This window comes from Bombus vancouverensis, chromosome 2, assembly GCF_051014615.1.
Source record: "Bombus vancouverensis nearcticus chromosome 2, iyBomVanc1_principal, whole genome shotgun sequence".
Lineage (NCBI taxonomy): Eukaryota > Metazoa > Arthropoda > Insecta > Hymenoptera > Apidae > Bombus > Bombus vancouverensis.
In genome coordinates, this window is record NC_134912.1 from 21671996 (window position 1) to 21699146 (window position 27151).

At 44.1% G+C, this 27151-nt stretch overlaps 4 protein-coding genes across 9 annotated transcripts in view; 2 read left to right on the forward strand and 2 right to left on the reverse strand.

The window, feature by feature from the left end:
- Positions 1–1933, reverse strand: part of Bap170 (Brahma associated protein 170kD) — a 58250-nt gene extending 56317 nt beyond the window's left edge. For 3 of the 6 annotated variants that reach the window (XR_013061859.1, XM_076627841.1, XM_076627838.1), the window contains exon 1: positions 318–1929. Coding sequence is in view for 5 of the 6 variants with exons in the window: in XM_076627841.1 (XP_076483956.1) it covers positions 318–409 (92 nt within the window). In the remaining variant the exon portion in view is untranslated. Of the gene's footprint in view, positions 1–317 lie in introns of all 6 variants that reach the window. The other 3 variants (XM_076627842.1, XM_076627839.1, XM_076627840.1) reach the window with 3 other exon arrangements.
- Positions 1934–2132: 199 nt separating this feature from the next.
- Positions 2133–3108, forward strand: LOC117162252 (zinc finger protein 593 homolog). Its single transcript, XM_033344113.2, has 3 exons — positions 2133–2468; positions 2573–2673; positions 2868–3108. The coding sequence occupies exons 1-3, from the start codon at positions 2379–2381 to the stop codon at positions 3106–3108; spliced, it is 432 nt and encodes a 143-aa protein (XP_033200004.2). The 5' UTR covers positions 2133–2378.
- A 104-nt stretch (positions 3109–3212) lies between these two features.
- Positions 3213–4860, forward strand: LOC117162251 (Seryl-tRNA synthetase-like insect mitochondrial protein). Its single transcript, XM_033344112.2, has one exon. It carries the CDS (start codon positions 3213–3215, stop codon positions 4662–4664), a length of 1452 nt encoding a protein of 483 aa, XP_033200003.2. The 3' UTR covers positions 4665–4860.
- A 68-nt stretch (positions 4861–4928) lies between these two features.
- LOC117162255 (dynein axonemal heavy chain 1-like) overlaps positions 4929–27151 on the reverse strand; it is a 56308-nt gene continuing 34085 nt past the window's right edge. Inside the window, exons 25-61 of the mRNA XM_076627856.1 lie at positions 26649–26803; positions 25677–25916; positions 25233–25311; positions 24994–25147; positions 23732–23933; positions 23545–23663; positions 23266–23471; positions 22954–23116; positions 22685–22845; positions 21327–21542; positions 20832–21056; positions 20481–20643; positions 19895–20064; positions 19170–19378; positions 18262–18364; positions 18032–18160; positions 17350–17470; positions 15123–15253; positions 14911–15016; positions 14462–14616; positions 14056–14241; positions 13029–13419; positions 12618–12889; positions 12221–12531; positions 11894–12119; positions 11487–11682; positions 11177–11370; positions 10563–10717; positions 9845–10211; positions 8603–8782; positions 8186–8437; positions 7948–8100; positions 7363–7631; positions 6850–7076; positions 6566–6747; positions 6272–6395; positions 4929–5950 (exon numbers count right to left, since the gene is read on the reverse strand). Of these exons, the coding sequence (XP_076483971.1) occupies positions 5736–5950; positions 6272–6395; positions 6566–6747; positions 6850–7076; positions 7363–7631; positions 7948–8100; positions 8186–8437; positions 8603–8782; positions 9845–10211; positions 10563–10717; positions 11177–11370; positions 11487–11682; positions 11894–12119; positions 12221–12531; positions 12618–12889; positions 13029–13419; positions 14056–14241; positions 14462–14616; positions 14911–15016; positions 15123–15253; positions 17350–17470; positions 18032–18160; positions 18262–18364; positions 19170–19378; positions 19895–20064; positions 20481–20643; positions 20832–21056; positions 21327–21542; positions 22685–22845; positions 22954–23116; positions 23266–23471; positions 23545–23663; positions 23732–23933; positions 24994–25147; positions 25233–25311; positions 25677–25916; positions 26649–26803 (7107 nt within the window). The 3' untranslated portion in view covers positions 4929–5735. The remainder of the gene's footprint in view (positions 5951–6271; positions 6396–6565; positions 6748–6849; positions 7077–7362; positions 7632–7947; positions 8101–8185; positions 8438–8602; positions 8783–9844; positions 10212–10562; positions 10718–11176; positions 11371–11486; positions 11683–11893; positions 12120–12220; positions 12532–12617; positions 12890–13028; positions 13420–14055; positions 14242–14461; positions 14617–14910; positions 15017–15122; positions 15254–17349; positions 17471–18031; positions 18161–18261; positions 18365–19169; positions 19379–19894; positions 20065–20480; positions 20644–20831; positions 21057–21326; positions 21543–22684; positions 22846–22953; positions 23117–23265; positions 23472–23544; positions 23664–23731; positions 23934–24993; positions 25148–25232; positions 25312–25676; positions 25917–26648; positions 26804–27151) is intronic.

Here is a 27151-nt window from a genome sequence, read left to right on the forward strand (position 1 = left end):
AGGCAATGTTAATCCGAATCACTTTCGAAACGTCGCGAGAACGATTGAACGAGAATATGTGTTTCTAGCGATCGAATAGAGCAAGATACATAAATAATAATAATAATAATAATAATAATGATGATGATGATAATAATGATGATGATAATGATGATAATAATGAAAATAATGATAAAGAAAAGAAAAGAAAAATAGAGAAAACGGTTGAATGCAAACGAGGAAACGGAGCGGAAAATAATGATCGATGTATGAGAGAGTAGCCAGACAGAGAGATAAATAATGGAATGGAAGAATGAGAAGCATCGAAATCAGCTTACCCTCTGGTCTCATGGAAATGACGGAGGTCCTTAAGGAAGTTGTCCCTCTCCCTCTCGTAGGTGACGGGGTCCTTGTTGAGGATCTTGGCCATATTCGCGAGTGATAGAGTGCGTGGGCGTGCTAATCGGGGTGTGCTCTGGATTTACAGGGCACGTAAGGGCAGCAGGCAGAAAGAGAGGTGCACATGGGCGCTCATGAGAGCACATTTACGCCAGGTGTGTCCTGGTGCTATGAAAGAGATGGGTACGCGAGGACGAGGACGACCACGGGTCGACACGGGGTCGCGACCCGCTCCCGACATCGGGTCGTCTTGTCCTGGCCCAAAGTGTCGGCCGGTGGCCTCTCTCGCGCGCGCGAAACCAACGAGACAGCAGCGGCTTTTCCCTGCCGCGTACACCGCCACCCCGGATCCCCGCGCACCAATATACACTAGCTACGTTGTCCCTCGCTGTGCACACTCGACTCTCGGCCGCGTGGGGAAAAATCCGAATGTACACGTAGTTCCACACACAGTAGTCACTACCAATCAACCGAGCGAACCGTGTTACGGGCACGGGGCCGCAACGCGACTTTCCTCGCGGCCCGATCGATTCACCTGTCACTTGTCAACGATACCGTTCGGATACGTTGCGCCACGCACTCGTACCAACGATACTCTTCAACCGAGCGAACCACAGAATTCACCTGCGCGGTCCTACGCGAAGCGGCAGACCGACTCGAGACCGCGTTTCCCTACGAGCGAACGCTTGACGTGCGCCCGTATATCAAAATGGCGTCTCCTCCTGCCTGGCATCCATTGGCGAAGCCACAGCCAATTTCCCGTACGCTACGATAGCTACGGTCAGCGCCGACCCTACACACCGCGACACCGTTTCCGCTAACACACCTCGTACCGCACGCGGCACACCCTCGCACATTCTACGTCATTTTACGCGCGACACCGCGTTGCCCCGACCATACCACACAGCCTAGCCCTCGCCGCTTTTTTACCCTCGCCGAACCGCACAAACAAAATCCCGGGTCGCGCAGTATTTTTACTTTCAAAATGGTGTGGACCCCCCTCAAGTCACTGGCGCACCGTTTGAATTGATGTGACGCTTCGCCGATAGAGGCGCGACCTACTCTAACATATTATACCGACATCTGCCGGTTCTACCACAGCATTACCATCACTTTCAAAGCAAATTACTGCGCATGCCCATTTACGAATGTTCTTTCTTTTTAATCCTAGTTTCTTCTTCTTCGGTTAACTCTCATCTCTCTTGTATATTTACGTTAAACGTTCGATACTAAACATTTGCTTATCATCCGTACTTTCTCGAGGCAATTTGTAAATTTGCCGTTTCTAATATCACCTTCGTCGATATATTCTATGTTTCGAGTTCATTTCACAAAAATGTATCTGCTCTCGATTTCGTTGGTTTTCAGAGAAGCGTTTGAAAGAATTACGATCGCAGAAGAATACCGACGAATTTTAATGCCATTCACGATACTTACCACTGGAAACTCTATCACACCATTATAACCTTTTTACGAATTCTCATAAAGGCGAAGCCACCGTGACGTTTGACCAATAGCAACGCTAAAAAGTCTCCAGCAGTCGTGAAACTACTATAAATTCTATTATATACATAATCAATTTGTACACATTGATTTTATACACTTTGTACATCGTTTAAAACGAATGTTTAAAACGAATGTGTAAACACTTTGTGTAAAATTAAAGATTTTATAAGATTAACGCTCGTTTCGATGAGAACGAGCCGTAAATCAAACTTTTACCACACACTTATTACCTTATTTCTTTGCATTTTTTCAAACAGGTTATGAATTCACACTGAATCGTTACAACTGCATGAATTATTGAATTTGATATATAACTATTATTTATCGTTTATCTTAATAAATCGAGGATAGAAGGCATTCCTTTTGACATAGCAATTTGCACACATTTCGTCGAAACATACGTACTCCTTGTTTGTTGTAACACCGTTTTGTAGGTGTGAACGTGATAGGCAGTGGAATTTAATTTCATCGTGTAAATTAATCTTTCATTGGGAATGACTTATAAACGTAAAAAATATCACAGGGGGGACACACATTTAAAAAAAGGTTGGCGAACTAAAAGAAGAACGAAAGATTTGGACGAGGTATAATAACAACTTAATTTTAAAAATCTAACCTAACCTTTATGATATGCCACGTGGGTACGTACGTACGAACGGCAATTGTTACACGATATTCTTTATTTTAGATCGATGAAGATTTGAATGACAAAAATGTAGAGAGGCTATTAAATCAGAAAGTAGACTTGGATAAACCTGGGGCAGGTCAATACTACTGTATTCATTGCGCGTGAGTGTATAACGTAACGTGATATATTATTTTGAGTAATATAACCTTTCGATGCGTGTACTCTGTTATTTTGTAACCTTTGCGCGTACATGTGTATTATTTTTACATTTAAATGGTTATTTTGTATATCGTGATGTCTCTACGTTTGTATTATGAACGTTGAGATGTACTAAAGAATTCATTTTCATCCGTAGGAGATACTTTATAAACGATATCGCTTTAAGCGATCATTTTACGACAAAAGTCCATAAACGAAGACTGAAAGCTCTTGAGCTGGAACCGTATTCCATCGAGGAGTCGGAAAGGGCAGCTGGCAAAGGAAGTTATATCGCTCCACAAAAGAGAAAAATTGAGACGATAAGTCGTGACGGTTGCAAAATGGACGTTGAGTCGGGCATTCCACCAAAAACTAAAATACCAAAAGTGGATGCATAGAAATTAACTTTTTTATAAACGAAATTTGTTTTCGAGAAACTTATAGAAGCGTATAAAGATCATAAAGGTTGTCGGAAAGTCGTAAAAGTTTATAGACAGTTACAATGGCAAATCACGTAGCACGTTTCGTAGAGAAACGTATGGTTCGTAAGTGCATAACGCGTAATACTTTAAAATTTGTCGATACGCTATGGATTTCTAAAAGACGATATACTTCTGCGTTATTTATTTCAAACATCGATGGCAAAGAATATTATTCATTTATACAGCCGTATATAGATTTTGATAAAAGATTAACAGATATGGAAAGGTTACAGCAAGATTTGGCAGCGCGAAAATTAAATTTGAACGCCAAGGATGTTAAAAGTATGTGGGACTTTTACAATTCTGTGCATACGAATAAATCTAAATTAGAACAGAGAAGCCAAGAGATATCGAACAAACTAGTTCCTTTTTTTGAAAAACAAGAAAATTTAACCACAGGGGAACAAGCGGAATTTACAAAATTAAAATTGCAAATCTCAGCGGTAAAGCATGACTTGAGAATGATTAAAGATGCCTTAGAGACTTTAAAGGAAAGTATTTTGAAGAAAATGTTTCAATTACCAAACGAATTAGACGGGAAGACACCGGTCGAGGGTCCTATCGTAATAAAACGCGTTAATTCTTTAAACGAACGCCCACACCCGGATAAGAAGAATCACATCGAAATTGGAAGACATCTTGGTTTGTTGGAGTATAGAAATCCAATGCAGTACTATTTATGTAACGACGCGGCTCTTTTCGAACTTGGTATATTAAGTTACGCTGGAAAAATACTTGGCGCGGATAATATGATCAGAGTAGCGGGCGCAGATTTTAGTCGTAGCTTGATAATAGACGGTTCTGGTTTAAATCACGAAGATCCTGCGGATGCTTTTATAATAGACAATTATAGCGAAGTAGATAAAGATTCGCCGAATTGTATGCACCTTGTTGGAGGTGCAAGTTTATTTTCATTTTTGGCAATGCACGCAAAGCAGTTAATAGATCCACGTCATTTTCCAATAGCATATTTTTCCACTGGGAGGCAATACACCCCTTTTCGAGCAGGTTCTACCCCGATCGGTTTGTTCACTGTTTGTCAAGCTTCGGCTGCGCTTGCGTTTATATTGGTGAAGGATGGGAAAAGCGAAGAGTATCATACGCAATTTGAAAGATTGTTAAACACCGTATGCAAGTTGTACGATAACGTGTGCGATCATTATCAAATTGTGCTGAGATCATCTTCAGAATTGCGGCCTTGGGAATCAATGCGCGTATCTTTCGAACTGTGGTCTCCCTTCTCGAGACAATACATCGAAGTTGGTCATATATCCGTGTACGGTGAATATTTTAGTAAAAGATTGCAGATTATTTATCGATCGGTAGATGGGCCATCCTTCCCTTCCGTGATATCTGGCACTGTATTGTCGGTACCACGGCTTCTAGGATGCTTATTGGAACAAAATCCAGATAAATTTGTTATTCCACAGAAAGTCTTGGAACATATGCCTGCAGATAATACTTGTCTCTAAATTTAGGAAATGTATTTCCAAATACTTGTGTCTTGCACCATGATTTCTGCATACTTTTTGATGTTTGTCGTTTCTAGCGTATTTTGTTTATATCTATACTGTTATATTGTATCATTGTGTATATGATATATGCGTAGTATTTATATATATATTTCTTTTTCCTTTTTGTCGAAATAAATATATTTATATTTAAATATCCGCGTGGTTGTTTGCTTTATCTGGTCGTTTATTTGTATAGTTACGTATAAATGCTCGAAACATCATACATTTATACGTGTTGGAGGCAGCATTAAAAGTCGAAATGCTTTTGTCTTTCGCTTGGAAAATTTTATACCAATCTGTACGTTGGGTCGCGTACACGTTATTTCCGTCGAAAACTCAAAAGATCAATATATAACATGGTTTTAAATTTTGGAGAATTACCGGTACGAATAAGAAAAATTATGTATTATACGTTGTGCGCAACGCATCAAAGATTTTGGGCAAAATCCATTTCTCATGGCTTACCGAATTTCTTGAAACGATCGATGCACGCTTTAGTGCCGATGGTGCCAGGTAAAATAACGCATTCTCGAAATTGCGCATAAAAGAATAATGAAATTTTCTTAACAATTTTATAATACGATTACGTACATTACTATTTTACTGTTAAGAAATGAAAAACTAATTAGCACTTATTTTGTCGCAGCATTTCTATCGACGGTTGTGATCGTTAAATGGGCTAACGAGGAATATAGAAGATCAAAAAGGAAGGATCGAAAATTAAACGAAAGAGATGCATAAAACGATTCGAACGGATCAATAACAATCGTTACACTCGTTGCCCGTTCTCGTTAACAATAATAATAATGATGATAATAATAATAATAATAATAATAATAATAATAATGATAATAATAATAATAACAACAACAACAACAACAACAATAATAATAATACCCTTGTTCTGTCGTTTTATCGTAATTTTATACCAAGTATTTTGTTTTGCTCGCACAAAGAATAATACGAATAATATGTAGAGCAATTACATGGAGATTACAAGCGAAACAAAGAACATTAAAATAGATATCGTTAATAATCCAATGCACAAATCAGAGCTACGCCTCTCTTGATCCAATGAGCTTGCGGTTTTTCACTAGGAATTTCCATCGGCAATACAAAATTTGTCGAATGACCGGTAGTGCTCAATGTTCCTGCTCGGTTGATAGTTTTGTACACGGGACAAACGTAGATTCCTTCGGGCTGCTTGTGATCTACTTCCGGCAAAAGTAGAATCGGAAGCATGTCTGCGAAAAGATATTCACGAGATCACTTAGACAGAGAGTTGGTATTATCACAAAGAGAGGGAAAGAAAGGATTTTTAGTAGAGGTTATAGCATATAATTTAGTAAAGAATGGATGTAGATGATAAAATTCAATTGTAATCATCGATAGCAGTTATAAAATAGCAAATGGTAAATAGGTATATTTTAAATAGGTACATATCGTAGCGCAACAGATAGAGAATATGTATACCGAAAGCACATCGAAATAATTGATCGAATACGCCGAAGCTATGGAAAAGAATATGACGTTTATAACGTTTCTTCGAATATCGTTCTACTTACTAGTATATAGTTCCTTGGGTAAAGATTCGTTTAAATAGTTTCCATCCCATCGACATCCTTCAAGAAACAGGCCATAAATAACACAACCATTTGGCGGCCTGTGCTCTGGTATCGATTTTAATACCTACAACGTTAAAAGTAATTCGACGTTTATCCGTTTTTACGTTTCTTTATCGAATCTTTATCCACAGTATATCGTAGTTTGCGTAAAATTCGCATTTCACATTTCGGCGATGTAACAAGATGTAACAAGAATAATATCGTAGGAAATTGATGGTTCGATCGATTCGCTACCTGGAAACTGAAATCAATCGCGTCGATGGATACGACGTATTTGCGTGCGAAATTCTGCAAAGTGCCCGTTAAAAATGCTTGCGGAAAGTAGAAACCGGAAATCCAAAAGGCTGCCGGTATCCCTCTGTTTTCCCAAGATCTTAAAAATTGGATTCGTTCTTTCAAGTCCAGGAACCAAGCACCTGCACCACCGTTGAACTCGATCATTCGAAGAAAAATTCGAAAGTCTGTTCCGACAACGAATCGAACGGTTAAACTTCGATAAGCGACAGTGAAAGCGTTACCGAGAGGTTTTAACGAAGGATAACCCTTATCTTGCCAAACTTGCGGAATTCTGTTAGTGTAGAGGCTGTTGGACACAATTTCCAAGTATTCGGACATGACAACCAATCCTTTTAAAGCTTTCAACAGATCCACCAGTGTTGTTTTTACCACATCCAGTAAACCGTTATAGCGTATAGCTTCTTGAAGCAGTACAGTGTTAAAGGACTCTTCGTACAATACCGGATACCTGAGATATATTTCCGTTATCGTGTATTCGTTGTGGCATAAAACGAAACGAACGAACGAACGAAAGACGAGTATCGAAGGTTTTCGTAGCGTCTTTTGTACGTTCGAAATGTAGGGAATCTCGGTTGTCGAAGTCGCGTTAGGCTCGTAAGGCGGAATAACGATCGCGAGCGTAGAAAATAAAAGGACGAAGAAGGTGACGCAAATCGCGATTCGTGGTCGTTTGCCGCATAGACAGAGAAACAGAGACGCTGTATCCATGTGTGCGCGTAAAGAATACGAAATACTTTTGCTGCATAGCGGCCAAATCGAAGGTTCGTGGTATCGTCGACAGCATATCTCGGGCTAATCGATTGGTCACCTCTTCGACGCTGGCAGCCGCGGTTCCGACTTGTCGTGGCTGAAGCGCGAGTAACGTGTTCAGGCAGGCGTACGTTTCCGCTTGCGCGAAGCTAATATCCGCGTTTGGATGCATTCCGAACATCGATGGGTCGTCGTTGAGGGGGAAGGTTTTCACGTACTCGATATAATCGTGGAACGTGGCCGTGTCTGGTAGCTGGAACGCGCGAAAAACGTTTCGTTGTTCGCGATTTGTCGTAGAAACGCAAATGGATCTTAAATTGAATTACGGTTATTCCGGTAAACAACGGATAACGTCCTGTCGTACTGCTACTATCGCGACACCGTTTCCGATACCGTTCGTACATCTTCTATTCCGGAAATTATCTCGAAGATTTATCTCGTAATATTTCGAAAAATATTACGTTTCTAACGATTTTCATTTTTTTAACTTTTCTCGAGGCTATCGATATCGGACGGATAATTTTCAGTTTCTTCGCGTCGTAAAACCACGCTACGACAACGATACACACTTGAACGTAACGTCCTTCTTCGTCGAATCGGTACGACGACGACAGAATCTCTTGCCTGTAAAAATCTCGCAGAATGGTTAGCACGCATCGACGATCCCAGTCGTCCGTAATTCGGCCGCCATAATTTATGTGACCAGCTGTGTATATCAACACCTGTTTGAACGACGCGAAACCATGAGAAATCAAGCCGTGCAACTATGCACGTGTATAGATGTAACACGAGCTTAAGCTTTTATACCTTAAACGGAACGATATCGTATTCCAAGAGAAACATGTGCAACTGCGATATGCATATCCTTAAATCACCGTCGGTGAACTCGTACGGTATATTGAATCCTAAGGAACCGAACTTTCTTCGTTCCAGTAGCACCGAGTGAAACAGACACAAGGAAAATACCAACCATTTGAAGTGGCCAACTTTCGCATGAGCAGAGTCGATAAACGTTTGCATCTCCGTCACTTGCGTCAAGTACACGCGAAACATGTTTGCCTGAAAGCGAACAACGCTTTTTTCTCTTCCGTCCTCTAAAGAATACTTTCCACGAGTTTGGTAGAATTCTACGTAAAGGATCGAGGAAGATATTCTTCGAAGAGAACGAGAAAAAGGAAGAAGGCAAGCAAGGTTTTCAATTTAAAATACTACCATTTTGTTTACCTTTATTCCCCGGGGTGGTTCGACCGTCATTTTACTGCTGTTCTGAAGAATGCTGACGGGAAAGTCCGGCGAAGGTGCGGAGGTTAGCCATAAGCGAAAATCACGATGGTTTTTCGCCCGTGATAGACGCTCGACCAGCGAATCCAACTCCGGCATCCAACTCGGGGCTAAATGACAATTCTGCGAAAACGTATCCTCGATCTTTCGACTATTTCTTTCATCGTGTCGTTAATTGCGTACGCTTCGTTATCCTTTGCTCTTCTGGTTATTATCATTAATTCTCGATGGTAAATTTGTGGGAAAAACTAAGATCACGGCTATTTAACGAATATCCTGCGCCTCTCACTCGAATCTCGAAGTATCTCCACGATATTCGGTGGTAATTCAACGAGATGAACAAATAAGAGACAGGGAACTCTTGGTTTCGTCGCGTTAATCGAAACGCGTCTCTCCGTATCTTTATCTCGTTGTCGAGCAACGATAGATTTGCTTCCTCCTCCTTTTCGCGTACGTACAGGTATATCCCGAAGATAAACAGGCTATCATCCTCTTCTCTCTACCCCTGTCTGTTATCGTTCTCCGACGGTGTCGTCCTGTTTCTTTGAACAACGATATATCCGTTCGATCGACGATCGCGATATTTCTCGGTCTAACTTTTCCAAACTTAAAAATTTCAACTTTCACCGTGATCGAACACTTTAACAAACGCTCGATCTTAGTTTCTCTCCGCCCAATATTTATCTCGTATTGCGCGTTTCTGTCACACGAATTACGCGATTCCGTTATTTCGAACGTTCGTTTCATCGATTTACGTAACACGATACACGTAGATAAACTCTGTTAAACGAACGTAAATTACGATAATACGGCCAATTTAATCGCAATTGCACGCTACAACTGCTGGAAATTTATCATTATATCGCTTTAACCGAAACAACGTATTTCCTATCTACGTTATACGCGAATTACGCGTAAAACATTAAAACGAGACATTTTTCGCCGACGTAGTTCGAAACACGATATATAGAATTTTCGAATGTTGGAAGGCGAACGCGATGTAACACGGGAGATGGGGTATTTTGGGACGAAAACTCGTACTTTGCCGAAACCTACGCGTTCGAACAACTCGTTCGCCTACTCTTATCCGTAAAACAAGCTATAAATTTACACAGATTAACAGGCAACTTTCGTTTCTTTGTTTCTGGAAGAAAAAGGAAGAAGAAAAGGAAAAAAAAGTCATACCTGAAAGAAGCACCAGTAACCTTGCTCCGCCGATAACTTTAACATCGCTTCGGCTCGGGGACCTTGTCCCTGTCCGAGCGAGATAGCGTGCAATTTCGTGCTCATCTTTAACTTGTCCGCGAATTTGTACAGTTCCGCCGCGGGATCTGTGCCGGTGGACAAAACGAAGACAATGGGCGTAGTTGGCGAAGATTCGTGGTAAACGGCAGACAGTTCGGTAGTTCGAGGCTCGACGAATTCGTGGCCTAAATATTTGGCCAAGTACAGTTGCATCGCGTTGGTCACTTTGTCGGGTCGAAGACACTTGAGCAGCAACATCTTCTGAAAGTCGTCCAGCTTGGATCGCCATGGTTCTGGATACGCGGCTCTGCACGGGAAATCGATTAAAGCGATACTTGTCTGGGAAAATTGCTTCGACGTCTCAGGATTTAGAAACGCGCGAAAATCCTAGGAAATTCCTTTCCTATTTTCCCCTTTTCCTTTAAAACGGCCATTAATCGATAGGATCGAAAACGATAGTAATAGGATGGACAAAATTCTCCGATATTTCCTTTGATCGTAAATCGAAATACGTGGAATGTTTTGCATTTCCGTTTTTCGTATGCGTCAGTTTTACGCGTTCGTTCCTATCTCGTGATAAACTGGTAAATCTGAAAACTGTTCCTAAAGACTAAATAGAGAGAGAGAGAGAGAGGGAGGGAGAGAAAGAGTTACTCACAGATGCGCCTCCTGAGCGTCGAACACCGTTTTGAATCGAGTCACCGACTCTTTGAAGAATTCGACGAATGTCCGAAAGCTTGGCAGATTCTCGAGCGCCTGAATCTCCTTCCAGCAACGCGGTGTAATCCATTCTGGCGCCGGGTTTTCACTTTCCTACGAGATAACAAATTTTCTAGTATAAAATAGAGTGTGCCGAGTTTATTTGGTCGCACACGTGGTCGCCTGCGACAGTCGGCGAATAGTTACGGTAGTTGTTTTGCATTCTAAAATTTTGATTTTACCGGTATCCACGATACACGGATATTCGGATCGAACGGTGATACCGAATCCGAAAATTAGAGAACAAGAAGCAAGAAAATTAGTTTTCGCTACGCTAGTCGAATACGTACGCGTGTACGGGTTTCGGCGTTCGCTGCCACGGATAAAACGTTTACGTTCGATATGGTTATCGGATCGAATAAAAGAAAGGGACGATCGCGAAGAAGCGAGTCTTTTGGATAAATCGAGCCAAGTGATAATTTTAAGAAGGTCGGGAAACGTTTCGAGGCAGCAACGAATCGCTAGAATGTTCGTAAACGAGGATAAATTTGACGAAAGAATCGCGTTTCTTACTTGCATCGGTTCGGCTCCCGACAAAAGATGCCTCCATTCGATCGCGTCGATCGAATCGTCGTTCATACGAATCCTAGCGCAAACGAGGAACGCGAAGTGAAGCTTGTGTTTTTCAAACAGACTGCGGCACACGTTCGAGAACAGCGACAGCATGAATTTCCCGTTGATATTTGCCACTCGTACTTGGATATCGGCTGAAAATTACCATCGTTAGATAGCGTCTGTGGAATCTAGAAGCGACGGTCGAAGCGTCGCGTGCACTTATTCGTCCATCACCGATTGATCGTATTTATCGAAATTGTTCGCTAACCGCTCTTTTCCGTCGCCAGTATGCTGTTGTTGAAGATGTCGACGAACCATTCGAGCGAGTACTGATACATCGTGTCGATGAACTGCAGATCGGAGAGACAAAAGAAGAGGATACGGGCGCGAACCGCCACTGGTATATACAGCGATCTGGTCGTGTCGATGTCTACCTGGGTGATCTCCGCCTCTTTCATCTTTACCTACGCGCGTTACTCTTATTACCGTTTATCGTTTGTCGTTTATCGTTTATCGTTTATCGTTTATCGATCTCCCTCCTCTCCACCTGTTTGCTGGTTTTCTAGCAGTGTGGTAAGAAGGACGGGTGGGAGGAAGGCTTGGCCCAGTGTTACCGGGACTCTTAAAAGGTCGATCGACTCGACGATATCGGTAAGGTTTAAGGTCGAGGCGAACCTTGATCTGCTCGCTTTTAACTTTGGACGCCTCCAACGTGAGAATAAGATCCATGTCGTCGACGGCGGAACCCTCGGACACCGACAATCGATACAGGATCCTGTCTTCTATCTGCTGTAGCTCTTTTCTCATTTCGGCGTTCGATTCGATCAGAACGTTTCTCGCTTGCTCGAGGTCCGGTCGTTCCTGGATGGCGACCAACGACAGCATCTGATCCTCCAGACCTCTGTTACAGTCGATATTTCCCCATTTTAATCTCGCCAACGTTCCAACATCGATCGTTTCGACCGTTTGACATTTCGCTAGAAAGGATTCGCCGCGGCTTACGTGGCGGTGAGCGCAAAGTTGACCAGCAGTATTTTCACGCACACTTCGGGCGTGTAACGCGGACTCGAGAGTCTGGTGGTGAGGAAGAGCCGGAAATCCGGATTGTAGGGAACGATATTCTCGCCAACTTTGACGCACCATTGGCCGCCATGCTCGAACAACGATCTCAAGAGAATCGGGTCTAATCCTGCCTCCAGCTCTTGGCCGACGTTCTCCACCAGGCAGGCTCTACCAAATCGCACGCAGGACTCGACCACGCGAAGCAGCTCTTTGTCCTTCATTCTCGCCACCGATATGCCGTTGCCCTTGTACTACTTGCCCGTAAAGCGTAGTTTCTTTAATTTATCGTCTACTATGTTCGATACGGCAAATACGATATCGCTCGCTCGTTGCTCACCATCGAACGTATCCATTTGTTCGCTTGCGCTTGGGGGTCGATAAACAGCGGCCAGCGATTCGAGTGCATCGCCAGCACGGCGTTTTCCACGGATAGCGTATCTCTGGGTAATCCCTCGATTTGCCACCTTCTTATCTCCACTTGATCGCCCAAAGTGGATACGGGGTCGCTGCCCGGCGTGTGCGGAACCCCTTCGCCGAGAACCTTTTTCCACGACGATAACAGCGTCTGTCGATACGCGTCCGTAAAAGGCGTCAAATAGGCTATCGCACCTGTAATTGCGATTAAGAACGTCGAAATTTCTCGTTTTCCAGAAAACGGGCAAACCTTCTCTCGACTTGCGAGCAAACGTACAGAAAAAAAAAAAAAAGATAAATGGAAAAGAGAAAGAAGAAAAAGAAACGTTGATACCGGAAGCTAGGAGGATATCGCCGACGGCGTTTTTCAACGACGTATTTAGTTCGAGCACCGTGCTGGTCCAACGTATCTGTTCCCCGGCGAGACCGTCGATCAACCTGACAGCTCTTCCCATCCTATCTTCGCAAAGCTGCTTTTCCCGCTCCAGTTCCGCTTTCCTCTCCTCCTCTTCTCGCAGAAGCTTTCGCAGTTGCTCCACGCCTTCCTCCACCTCCCTCAGTCTCTGTATCGCCATATTCAGCGTCTTCTCGGTCTCCGCGAGAGCCGCCTCGGCTTTCGCCAATGCCTCCATCTTTGGTATTACTTTCAGATTTACGAAATAGTAGTTGTACATCGCGTGCACCCACAGGCACAGCGAGTGACACGCCTTTGACACGTATTGGATCTGAAACAGCGCGATCTCGTTTTGCTCGCTGTGTAGCAGCTTTTCTCCTATTTCCTCTTTATCTCCCCACCGCTTTACACGATTCTCGCTTTATACCGTATCGCTGTATAAATCGCTACTTGCCTCGTCTCTGACTGTGAAACACGCGAGAAAACTATGTTCTCGCGAACCGAACAATTTCAAATTATAGGCGTCGTGTAACGCGGATGTGGCGATAATTTAGCCTTCGCGCAGTAAAGAGACTGGAATTCAGCGGCTTGGATCTCGGTCGGTAGTTTCTTTACGTCGAGGAAACGTCGAAGTCAACCGATTCCAATCAACGCGCAAATCGACCATCGTATCGAATCTCGAAAATTTCTTTTTTTTTATTTGCTTTTGCTTTTTTCTATTTCCATTTTTCTATTTCCTATTTTCTATTTGCTATTTCACGTAGAGTTTCCATTCGACGGAATATTTTTCGCTTAAATTTAACAAATCTTTTATGCGCTGAAAGTACGTACGCATACCCGGGCGCGTAACCCAGAAACGTTCGCGTTCGTCGCTAGAACGCTAGAGTTAATTTCAAGCAACTACGGCGCGTACAAACGAACGAAACGCGCGCGAACCACCGACACCTTATGCTCGTTTGAATCGTACCTTGGATGGTTGAAAATCGGGATTTTCGATGTAGGGCTTTAGCTTATTTATTATTTCTTCGGTCAGATTCTCTTTATCGTAGTTCTCCATGGTGTATAAAAAGTGGCCCGGATCCGAGAGCATCAAGCTGCCAGGTGTCCAGTAATCCAGTTTCGTTTCTGCCCCGAATCCTCCACCCACCGGCACCTAACGTTCCAACGAACGCTACAAACTATTTCTCGAATATTCCGCAGCCGGAAATCGCAAGGAATTTCCGACCACCGTGGTCGGAGGCAGACGGCGTTGGGAAATTTGAGAAAAATCGAGAACGCGGCAAAGATAAGAGAGCCAGGAATCCTGTTTTAATTCTCTTCCGCCTCTAGACGTATCTATCGAGCGGACTTTTCTCTCGCAAACACCTACGAACCTTGATCGGTTTCACGTTGTTTATGATACAGATGGCTTCGATGACGAGAAGCACGCCGACCGGTGGCCTTTTCATCGCCTTCACCTCGGTGATGTCGTTTCTGTTCAGGGCCTTCAAGCTCTTTTCGGCAGCGATCAACATCGGTCGTGCTTCACCTGTGGCAAACATCGGCGAGTATCGATCGAATCGGTCCGCACGGTGCAGGCACGAGCGTGTCGCGTTAACGAACAAACACTCCCGACGTTGTGCCATCGCTCGGTACGTTGCACGCGGTTGCGAAACACGCTTTTATCGATTCTGCTACCCCTACTCGTGCACGCGCACGCAACAGTCGTCGAAAAAGTCGTCAAAGTTTTTGCTCTTTCACTTTTTAGAGAAAGCGAACCACGCGAACCAACGAGAAGCATCGATGTGGTCGCGTCTTCCGTTCGCACGATCGAACCACTCACTCAAATCGGCTTCCGCTTCGTCTCTGATCGCCTGATTCTCCAGCTTCATCCTCGCCGCTATCGCCTCTTGCTGTTTCGCCTGTGCTCGCGTCTTCTCTGCCTCCGTCTGTAACGGATCATCGAATCTTTCACTCGCATATCCAAAGATGGAACGTTCCTATCGTTCGTTCGTTACCACCCGCTGTTACGTATTCCAAGCTACGATTACTAACGGTGTCGACCGTGATCTTCTCGATCATTCTAGCCGTCGCTCTCGCCGCTTCTTCCAACTTTGGTTTCATCTCCGCGAGCAATCGCTGCATATCTTTTACTTCCGTTTCCGCGCTCGCCAGTTTCTCCAGACCTGTGCAAAACGATCAGCCAGCTACTACTCGTAACGAGATACCTCTGCTCGCAAAGAAACGATTACGAACGTTCGCGTCATCGTGTTTCAAAAATTTCTTTCTTCCATCGTTTTTACGTTATCGAGGCGCAAAAATCGGAGGCGCATCGGCTCTCTCGCCAAATATTCGCACGTCACGACCAACGTATCGTGTCGTTTCGATGCCAGACCCCGATCGATCGTATTACGCACAGATAGAAATACTAATGAAATTGGCCAACGATTCGGTGAGAAATTCAAACTCGACGGAGAAAAGAAGAAACGTGGACGCGTCGTCGAACGGAAAACCACGCGGAATATGCAAATAAAACTGTCGTTCGTTAATCGCATTGGTTCGACCGTAATTGGCGAGGCAGCGACCAATTATTCGATTTAGCGATCGATTTCGTTTTACCCAGGGTGCTTCGTTCGCGACAGCTCGAACTAAATAACGTTTATCGCCAACCTGTTCGTCCAACCGTATTCGACGAAGCGAGCTCGGCGATGTAATTTCATCGTTTGCCGTAAACGACGATGATTTGCGAAATAAGTCGCGACATTGAAAGGCGACAGAACGAGCAACGAATATCTGGTCGTCGAATAAAATCCTACTTTGTCGTAAAAGTTCCATCAAAGTGATCGATCTACGAGAGATTCGCCGTAGTGGCAAATTTTCTTTGAAAAATTACGAAAAAGTAAGTATAACTTTGAGAGAGAGAGAGAGAGAGAGAGAGAGAGAGAGAAATCGTAAAATGTCGATTTCTGCGATATAACGATGAAATAGAAATAAAAGAGAATACAAGGAGTAGAACGCAAACGGATAGGTTTAAAGTTTCGACGATAACGAAAAGTCTTATCTGAAGATTCGATCGCTGCGTGAAAATATTTGGAAATTAGGATGGCGATAAACCGAATGGAACGTTAAAAATTAGAAAAACGATTAATCGAAGCCGATCGTTCGGCGAAAATGGTTTGCTCTTAACAGATGACTTTTAAGGCTTGTTTCGTTGGTTCCGCGACCGATATTTATGGCTCGGCCGTAGTAGAAATCGATAACTCCAAGTTGCCACGTATAACGAGCTTTCGTCAGACGGGTTTCGTTTAATTCATCACCTCCAAAATTACAGCCACGGGTCATTTACCTTTGACCCTTCGCGGAAGCTACGCTTTCATCCTCCTTGGACGTTTGTCGTTCCTTCCGTCCTTATTTTCCTGTTAATAATTAAGGCCAAAGATATTTTCGTAGTACCGTTGGTTTATCGCAGCTCGCTAACCAGCTTCCTCAAACGTGCTTCCATCATCCGGCTAAACGTACCGGATCAGGGGTTCGAGATCGTAATTTTCAATCGAGAGTCGTACGTCTAAAACTTTGACCGGTCTTTTCACGAATTAAGAGAGGAAAGGTTAACGCTGTCGACAAAGTGTATCGTCGGTTTGAAGCGCGAACGTTGGCGTAGCTACGATTTCAACCGAGAAATCGTAAAAGAGAAAACGTCTTCTTTCGTATCGTTCGATGTCATTTCCAGCGGAGGAGCGTTCGTTTAAAGTTTAAAAGACAAACAGCTTGGGCGTTTGATTTAAACGGGTAAGCAGAGGCGTCGCATCGAGAAAGCGATCCGCACTTTGAAAACCCTTCCGCGCATTAGAAATTCTGCCAACGTCTGTTCGTACCAGGTAACGTAAAAAGCGATTCCAAGTAGGTAAGTTAAAGTGGAAGATTCTTGAAATTTCGGTGTCGCGTTCGCTTTTTTCGCAGCAAATCGATCACCGTATTATCGCGTAAGGAAGGTAGTTTTAGCGGTTCTCGCGCGAATAATCCTCTACAAAAGGTACAAGGTGATCGGCAAAGTTAAGTGGCTTTCGATCGTACATATACCTACGCCAGACGATGTAACGTCGATACTTTTATATCGATAACTCGATACGATTCGTCCATACGAAAACGTCCATTGACCTTTTAGTAAATAGTAAGAGTAAAAATGATCGTTGTTGAAAAAAGGAAAGAAAGAAAAAGAGAAAAAGAGATTCCAAGAGACGAGTCGGAGAACGAAAAAAGGTTGTAAATTTTTGATACGAACCAGTAGCGAGACGATCCGCCGCCGTTTGTATCTCCGTTTTCTTCTTAGCCAGGAGATCACCGTAGCCGGATAATAGTTCCAGATACGACGTGGGCGTAACGTAATTATACCGGTTCAGTTCCTGCGCGATACGATATTTTTCTTTTCAGTTGTCGGATAATACGAGCGAACGAAGGCTTTTCGCTACGTTATTCCGCCAACGATTAATAATCGGGTCGGTCTGGTCGACTCGGTCGCGCTGTGTTTCCCAATTTTACGAAATAACAACATGTCCCTGATACGCCTAGTTTCGTTTACGACGAGATTTACGAATCGAACGTTTGAACGAAATTTTTCTTGCCCCGTCGAACCCCCGTTATATTACTCGATTCGTTTTTGCTCGCTGCGGCTTTTACATCTTTTACGTTTCGTATACGAAACGCAAGTCGCTGCTTTCAACACGCAACACGCGCAACACGTGCAAAGAAACGTTTGTTTCTCGAAAGGGACGAAAGAGGATTCTGTTCTGTTTGGCGAGATTTCGAGATATTCTCTTCTTCGAAGTAACTTTCGATTCGGCCGTGCGTTAAACTCGTATTTCCGCGTCGCGTAAATTAACGTCGGAACTTTGTAACGCAAGCGGTATAACGACGAAGAATTTTTCAGTTTTCCCCTCTGTTCGATTTTTCCTACTCCGACTTACCTTGAGAAACAGATCGCTCGCATCGATCACGCTCGAATGCATATACTGGCACATTCTTACGATCGACTTCAACGCGTCTTCGGTAATAGATTCGTCTTGTATCTCGGACAGGAAGCGCATAGCGACGCTCTGAAACACGAACGCCAACAAGTACAAATCGTCGACCGAAGCGAAAGAAAAAAGACCGAAAAGTCTCGTCGTCGGAAATAACGGTCGCAGCGCATACGAACCTGAAGCGCGGCTTCCGGCCACGGACAAAACCAATCGATCGTGCAGCAGTTCACCAAAGCTGGAAACTGCCTGATACGCGCGCGAAACGTCTCGCCGATCGGGCTGAAAGTTCGAAAGGCCGTTGAAATTTGTATTCTTCGATCGACGAACGGGGGACTATACCAAAGTCGGTGGGAAAAGAAATTCGCAAACGAATTTACCGTGCAACGACGCGCACAGGGTTCTAAGCGAGTCTTTGCAAACCGAAATAAAGCGAAAGTGGAAATTTACACGATCTAGGCGACAGGAACGGAAGAATAGAAATATTCCGATGGAATTGCGGCGTAAACGCGATTTAAGAGGCGAATTCTCGTGACAGCGACGAACGAGAGAAAAAAGGTGAGCGGAAGATGTACGTCACCACGGATGAGGTCGTTTGTCAATTTCGAGGAAACGATCGATGGACGAAGCGTTTCGTTTCGCGTTACGAATCGTCCTTTCTCTGGCTTGATTTACGCGTCCGATCTCAAGGCCACGATAAATCAGCGAAACTCGCGTATAAACGCGGAAACGCGAAATTCTACCTCCGAATATCGAACTCGTTTTATTTGCCGTTCGTATCGACGACGAGATCTACCCGGCCGTCTCTCGTCCGTCCTCTTTCTCTCTACATATAAACTAAAATCATAGAAAATTCTATAGAGTCGGTCGAAAATCGATCGCTAATCCATCGGAAAATTTCTATTCCGTTTCGTGTAAAATGAATTTCCGATTTGCCGCGTGTTTCAATCTCTTATGCGTGTACGCGCGTACTACCCGATCGGTTCCATCCGCTATACGATCCTACGATACGTTCAATTTTCATCAAATTCATCGAAACGATCAATTTCGTTAGAAAGAAAAAAGAAGAGGAAAAGGAAAACTATACCTCATAGTAACGACCACGTGTAGGTTGTTACGCACTGTCTTCACGTAGAAGGAAAACAGGTTGCTTCTATTGATCTGTAGGCCAGCTTCCTGCACGTGGCCACGCATCGAATGAAAGATCTTTTCCATTTCATCCGCCTTGTAGATATTTGGTACGTCACCGTTGTTTAGCACGCTGTTCAAATCCTCTAGCATCGAATCGTCTTTTATCTGAACGACACGGCGAACAAATCATTTCTCCTTTCTTTATCCTTATCGAATCGCTGTCGATACCGTCTTAACCTAACTTAACCTATCTTAAAAACTAAACTCGAAGAAAAATTTCGCCTGCCAATCACGACTTTCACACGGTCGAAACAGCAAGAGGCAAACGATTACCATTAACGATACGTTGTCAAGCTTTTACCTTCTTTTCAAACACGCGTACTATTTATCGAACGGATAACGATCGATCGCGAGGGAAGTCCGTCGATTCGAACGGATAACAAACAGAAGCTCTTCGACGAGAACGAAGAACAAACAGAGCTTTTGCTCTTCGAGTTCGATCGCATCGATGATACGAAGGATGCGCGTATTACGTCGTATCGTATGAATTTCAATTATATTTTCGATATTTTCGATATTTTCGATATTTTCGACAAAGCAAAATTCTCGTAGCCATAGATCGAATAAAATAGATATTTTATAGATACGGCCAACGATCGATAACGAGATATCGTAAACTACCTGTGTGTCGGAAAATAAAAAGACGATACATTGGTTCTGTACACCGGCCTTCATCATTGAATTTTTAATATCGTCGCGCCAATCGCTCGTCGTGTAAGCGCTGCTCAGCTCTATTTGAAAACAAGCGTAATCTTGCATGTTCGAGGCTAGTCTCGTTAAGCTCTGTCGTCCTAAATAAGGATAACGATGCTACGTTCGGAAAGATGGCGGTGATACGAAGAAGCGTTCCTCGTCGATCGAGGATTTACCAAAATTAAGCTATCAAAAAAAGAAAAAAGAAAAAAAAACAACCTAAGAACTGTGGTAAAAAGCTGGATTACGCGTAAAAAGCTTTTTCGAGCCAACCAAGTTTCTCGATATTTTATCGATCGTTCTAAGAGTTTTCTCTTCGACAGCTGTCGTTTGACACGTTTAACAACCGTACGCTCGGCTGTCGTTACCACGATTTCTAGTTGCACGATTTCTAACGCAATGTGCGTGCGTTGGTTGGCGCAAAGAAACGAAAGAAATAAAAACGTAGAAAAATTTGACGAGCAACGCTAGGAAACTTCGCGAACGATCGTGCGAAACATTTTCTCTACGTCACCCGATCCTCCCATTCCCAAAAGCAGAGCGTTTCCTCGAGGCTGTCGTAGGATTCGATTGATCCTGCAGATATGATCCATAGCGTCTTGGAACAGTACCAGTTTCATGGGTGTCGTTGTCGAAGCATTGTAATCTTCCAAGAATTCCTCCAATACGTGTTCCATCTACGAGCAATATCGGTAACTCTTTACGCGTTACAGTGCATAGAGTCGCAAACAGATTCGTTATGTAAATATTTTGCGTTATCCAAATCGTATTCGAACGAGAAGAAGAAACATGACCGCGTCTATTCGAACGAACGAATCGTTGGTTGCGACGGACGCGTATCGCTCTATTACGAATAAACACTTGCCTTCTTCCGATCGGTTATTTCATCGTACTGTTTGCTGGTCCCAACAAAGTCACCGAAAAATAACGTTACGTCGCCGACGATTTCACTGGGATCGCACCGAAACTCTCTGCTCATCGTATTTCGCAAGAGGTCGTCGAACCATTTTCGGTCTTGGTCGTCCACCAAACGATCGCTGAACACTCGTACGTTCTCGTGGTACCAGAGTAACAATAATTTTTCACGACGCTGGATGAAATCGTTTGTTTCACTCGATCGTTGTTAACCTGTATCGGCTTTTATCGGGATTATCGCATCGACGAGCATATTATTAACGGCGTTACGTCGCGTAGACACGTTTCGCACGGTTACGGTTATCCCTGTCGTTAACGTTCGTATCATTGGTAGAAAGAAACACGCACGATACAACTGCGTATTTTCTGCGTTGCAATAATCCGTTAAATTTATAAACGACGCGAAAGCAATAGAAGGAAAGATACTCGTACGGGCTTTACCAACCTCTATTTTTGCCGGATTCATCATGAGCATTCCTTGGAACACTTTGCCGAGATCGCGAACGTTATAGGTATAATGAGACTTGTGAGGCGTCGGCAGCAACTGCTTGCATATAACGGTATATAAATCCAACGTGGAGTTCACAAAAGCGTCCAACATGTGTGCAAAGTGCGGCGTCACGGACAGCCAGGCATTTAGGATCGTTCCAAAGATGTGTCTCTAGCGTAAAAACGATCGGACGATTTTCGTATTTTTTCGTTAATTCGCGCTTTAAAATTCGTCGCTCGAACCAAGATCGTGACTCGGCTGAAAAACTTTCGCGCGTTTCTTCGTCAGAGATTACGAGACAGGTTGGTTGGCTAAAATGCCAACTATTCGCGGCGACACGAACGTGGCGAACGAAAAAGATGAAAACAACGAACGGACTTGTTCGTCCTTCTTCGATACGTCCAACGAATGGATCTCTGGAACGGCAAATAAGGAGCGAACGCGTAGAATTTGAAAGAATCGTCAAACAGGATACGCGACTCCTACGTATATGGTCGTACTTGGACGTTAATTCGCTCACTGGTCGTTTCTCGTTACTTTTGTCTTGCACGAGCTACGCTTTCGGAAACGCAGCACGGAGATTTTCCACGTTTTTATGGAGAACAGTTGCATACCTGACACGTATAAGTACACTCCCCGAATAGAAGGTAACGCGTGCCCGTGTCGACCTTGCCCGATCCGACCAATTTAAAAGGTACACCAGGGGAAGAAACAGATTGGAACGGGGGCTGATGGTTATGGCCACTCGTTACTAGCGAAATCGGTGATCAAGATAAATTATGGCAGGCAGTGGCACGACTTACGACGACTAATTGCAGCGAGCACGAGGGAGAGGACAAATAGAGGCAGGCACCGGCGATACTTTGTCTCTTTCACGAGCCACGATTATTCCTTGTGGGCGTGGATCGACGACTCGATGGAATAAAACCGGATAAACGTCGAGGAAAATGAACGCGACTCGGCTGTGGTGGAACTTACCCATGGAAGTCAGCCATCGGCGTTTAAGGGGTTTCACGCACCTAGCACTTGGGGTGGCTGTATCGAAAAATCGATTTTACGGTCGCTTTTGTTCCAACATACGGTTGGAACGGTCGAACAACGCCAGGAAAATTCCTATTTCCGATAGAATCTTCGTTCGTCCGATTAATCGAGATCCCGTTAATCGAGAGCGTAACACGTCGAGACGTTAAAACTTTCAACGCCAGACGTTAATCGTTGTCCGTTTGGTCTGGTTTCTTGATTACTTCCGGCTGTCTATGCCACGCGGTCACTGTAATCGTTAATCGGCTGAAAAATCCTCGTTTAAGTATTACCTTAGCGTCGTCTTCCATTTCCGGGAATGCAATGAAATGAAAGTGTCGCAACAGTCTGTCGGTTATTGGATTTCTACCGCCACCGGGCGGTCCCATCGCACCGACGAAATTGACATCCTCTATCCGGCTGAACGAACCGATCTCCTTCCGGTCGTACCATCCTGAAATATTTTCATTCCCGCGGCTCGATTCGCGTAACGATCGCGGAACGCGCTAAACGTCTCGCTCGGTTCGCCGAAACACAGTAAATTACGTTTCAAACGAATTACCTCGAAAGTCCATGAATTGTCGCAGCAATTCGATAGGAGGCTGAGCACCGTACGTGTCAAGAGCGGGCATGTTCAAATCGTCGATGAAGAAGATTTGCTGTCGAAGCAACGGTGGCCCGTACACGTCTTTACGCCTTTTCGTCAATTTTTCGTCGACCAAATCCTTTTTATCGCAACCGCGAAATAGTTTCTTTAGTTAGACATTTTGAATTTCGGATAAAAGAACCCGGCTATTTCCCGATTTAACGTTAAATTTTCGTACCGCATATTCTTTACGTTGTTTCGCGTCGGAAAGTACGACCTATCCCATACCTGAGTCTGATTCGCGCTAGTTCTGGCAGAGAAGGTGATAAAGTCGCAAATAAACTTCTTCGGCATGTTCCTCGAAAGTTTCGCCGTTACGGTCAGAGTCTTTCCACTTCCGGTTGGCCCGACACACAGAGGGTTCGAGTTGTTGATCAACAGATAGCCGATCAGTGTCGCGCTTCTTACGCTGTCCATCGTCGGTATTTCCATGTCTATTGTCGCGATCGTAACGAAATGATTACACGCGGACCAAGTATCTTTATTTTACCACGTTTCGCTGTTTACCGGCAAACTTCATCTCTGGCGTGATGCTGATCGTAGCCACGTCGTCCAACCATTTGTACCATCTCGGTGCGACTGGTTCTTGGCCGTCGATCGGATCGGTAAAGCCTCCGTCGTGCAATCTACGGCGAACAATCGTCATTGAAACGGAAAAAACGAGGCAAAGGGAAGGTTCGATAAAGATGTACACCTGTAATCGAACACCAGACCGTCGTCGGGAAACGGCAAAGGATGGCGATTGTCCTTTTGCACTTTTCTCGTCCACTCGTTGAATATCAGACGACCGTTATAGTCGCTGGTAGCACCGAGACTCCAGACTGCAGCGAAAGCTGCCCAAGGTGACAGCAGACCGGCTGCAACGATACTATCGTCGTCTCCAAAGTGGCGACTGACTTTCGCCCGATAAACCCGACAAGCCCGATAAACCCGACAAGCCCGATAAACCCGACAAACCCGACAAACTTGATAAACGCGATTAGTCGTTGCAAGATCGATCTACTTTCGTCGTTACATGTCGTCCTGGCGGTAATTATGCTCCCTCGTAATTTATCTTTTTTAGCCACGAGGGGTTCCAAGGTTACCGATTTCGTAACGCTCGTACGCTTAATCCTACGCCAACCAACTTTCCTATCGTTCGCTACAGAGATTTATCAAGCTTATCGCGTGCTTTCTCACGGAATATCTAATAGGTCGCGCAGAGATTCCAGAAATGAAAATATCTCGTCCCGCTACTTTCCACAAAATCGAACGAAATCGGACACGTAACGTAATGCTCGTTTAAAATATAGTCGCTCGGTGAAAATTTCGACGATAATCCGATAATGTTACATTAACAAACGTAATAGGAAAAGTCCTATATACGCGAAAGGACAAACTTTTCGCGACGGCTAAACGTTTAAACGGAAGCTTGCCGATATTAACCGATATTGCCGATTTCAGGTTTCGTACGTACGGTAGGTGGAGGCGTATCTTTGCTTTCCTTGGTCGAAACAACAACGCGATAAAGGCATCCCTGCGATAAAGAGAACAACATACGATAAAAAAGTTTTCACGTTAAATGCGTTTTCGCCGCGTTTCCGTTATTTATGCCGCGCTAACTCCGATTGCGAGCGATCGGGTTTCTCGTTACATTAGTAACGGTCGTAGGTAGCATCGTGTAGCTTGTAGGTGGTAGACGCAACCTACGTAGTATGTGTTATGTGGCAGATAGTGGTAGAGTCTACGAATGGTACGTCATAGATAGCGGCAAACTAGTAACTATTCCACGGTTCTACGCTGTTCTAGCATCGCGATGTCCACAATTTTCCCTTTTAACGCTAAATTAGACGCTAGAAATAAGCAAAGTTAGAAAAAAGACAAAAACGGTTAAAAGTATTTCAGGGGAATTCTTACGGATAAGTTGTTGGAAACTGGCACTCGGCGGAGGTTTCCCGTCTCGACCAGCCATCGGACCAATCCGAAAGTTCATCAAGTTTATGTAGGACTGTACCATCCCGGAATCGACGGTGTTTACGATTTCTCGTAGATCGTTGCGTAGAACTTTCAGCCCGGGAAATAAAAACTGCCTGGTTAATTCGGCGATTTCGTCCACGTATTCCGACATATTCTGCAATTATGCGGTTACGTGCTAGCTACAACGCGTGTAAGTTTCGATCAGTCGTTCGAATGTTGCTTATCCGTAGACCGCTTACTTTCGGCAATCGTCTTAACCAGCAATTAACCAGGGGATCGAGACCTAAACCTTCCGGTTCCATATACACCATGCCGCATCTGACCATCAGGGTAAAGATTAAAATCCTCGAATTATCATCGCTACGCGACTAACCAGCTAGCGCTTTTTAAACATTTTTCACCCATTTTTTTACGCTTTTTAATATAAATAAATAAATATATAGGATGAGAATAAATGTAAATCCAAATACGAACGTAAACACGCTGTTTCTTTCTTTCGTTGGTTCGCGTTGAGCGACGCTCGATCGAGGCTCGTCCACGTTCCGATTATATCGTACGTACTCGTGCGTTCGTATATCGGCCTATCGTCGTTTATCGCGTTAACGATCGAAAGGAGTCGTTAATCAAAGTTACGATTTACGGTTCTATCAACGATCCATCGATGAATTATTTTGCGAATTAACCTTGAAACCGTAGCCGGCGAAGCGACCCTCAGGTCGGCTACTTCGAACATCATCGTCATCGTGGGCAGGATCTTCATTATTTCACCGGACGTTAGACAAAGTTTCTTATTGTCGTCTAACACGGTGTTCATGTTCTCGATCCACAGCGCATCGACAGGTCCGTCGAAAACGTACCAACGTTTGTTCGAATCGTCCGCGGCTATTCCAGCTCTGAGCAACGTCGAGAAAATTCCATCGGTCCTAATAAAATGCATTTCCTTTTAGTTCTCTCGACTATAAGCGCCACTTTCCAACGGTAACGACTTCTATGGCGGCGGCATGCCGAAAATTCGAACGTAAAACATGACACGCACGGAAAGAAGTTTGTTCGCACTGCGACGCAATTTCCACGGAAGAGAATTTTTCTTCCAATATTTTCGCCTGTTTGTTCAAGCTCGAACAGACAAGCTCGCGGTAAACGGCAATCTCCGTTGTTTGTTTAAAATAGAAAAAATCGCGTTACGTGATCCGCGTACTCGCCGAAGATATGTCCGATACGTTCTCTGAAATGGCGTTTTCATGCAACAAAAATACGCGGTAGCGCGAAACTGATTCTTTCGATGAATTTCGCGTTTTTACGAAATTGCCCCTAAACTAGTTGCACGATCAGTCGCACGACGAGAAACAGCTTCCGCATTGGCATTCGAAAAACACGACCGACTGTAAAAAGGTTCGTCTATACTTGAGTAAAAGTAAAGTTTGTCGTATAAGCAAACGCTTGGTATAACACAGCGTCGAAATAATCGATAATACGAAAAGGCTAATAATATTTATAGAGGATATAGGCGTACCGCGTTTAAATTCCGGATGCCCGATATTCCGCCTTGCTAAGAGCGATATTTCTTTCGCACGCATGTACGCGCGATACAGCTCTCGAAGAGGCGGGAAACGTTGTTCGATCCGTTATCCCGGTTTCACTCGTCATTCACTCACCATTCACGCGTGTTGAGATCGTATTCGCCGTACAGCTGACCCATCGTAATTGATTTTGGATTCAACACATGCGTGATCACAGTCGCGAATGGTTTGCCGCTTGGCTGTAGCTGTCCCTTCAGTTTCGTGCACGCTTCCTTCAGAACCTCGTAGCACTGCGACAAACGCGAAAAGCACGTTAGCGTCGAAGCGTTAAAAGAAAATCTATCGATCAATTTCGTCGTTTCGTCACATCGCGTTACTTTCTCGCGTTACTTTCTCGCGTTATTCGGAGCAGCGCGGCTGGTCGAGGAAGCAAGATATTTCGTTTAATTGGACGCAAGCGACTGCAACAAGGCGTAACGAAACGAACCAAGATACGCTTCTTTCTCCACTTCCAGGATATTGTATCTTCTATCTGTCATATCGATAAGTATACCTATATACGCAGAGAACCAAGTGCTTAAACGATCAGATCCAGAAAAAATATTATTTCAGCTCTTTTATACGTAGCGACGAAGAAA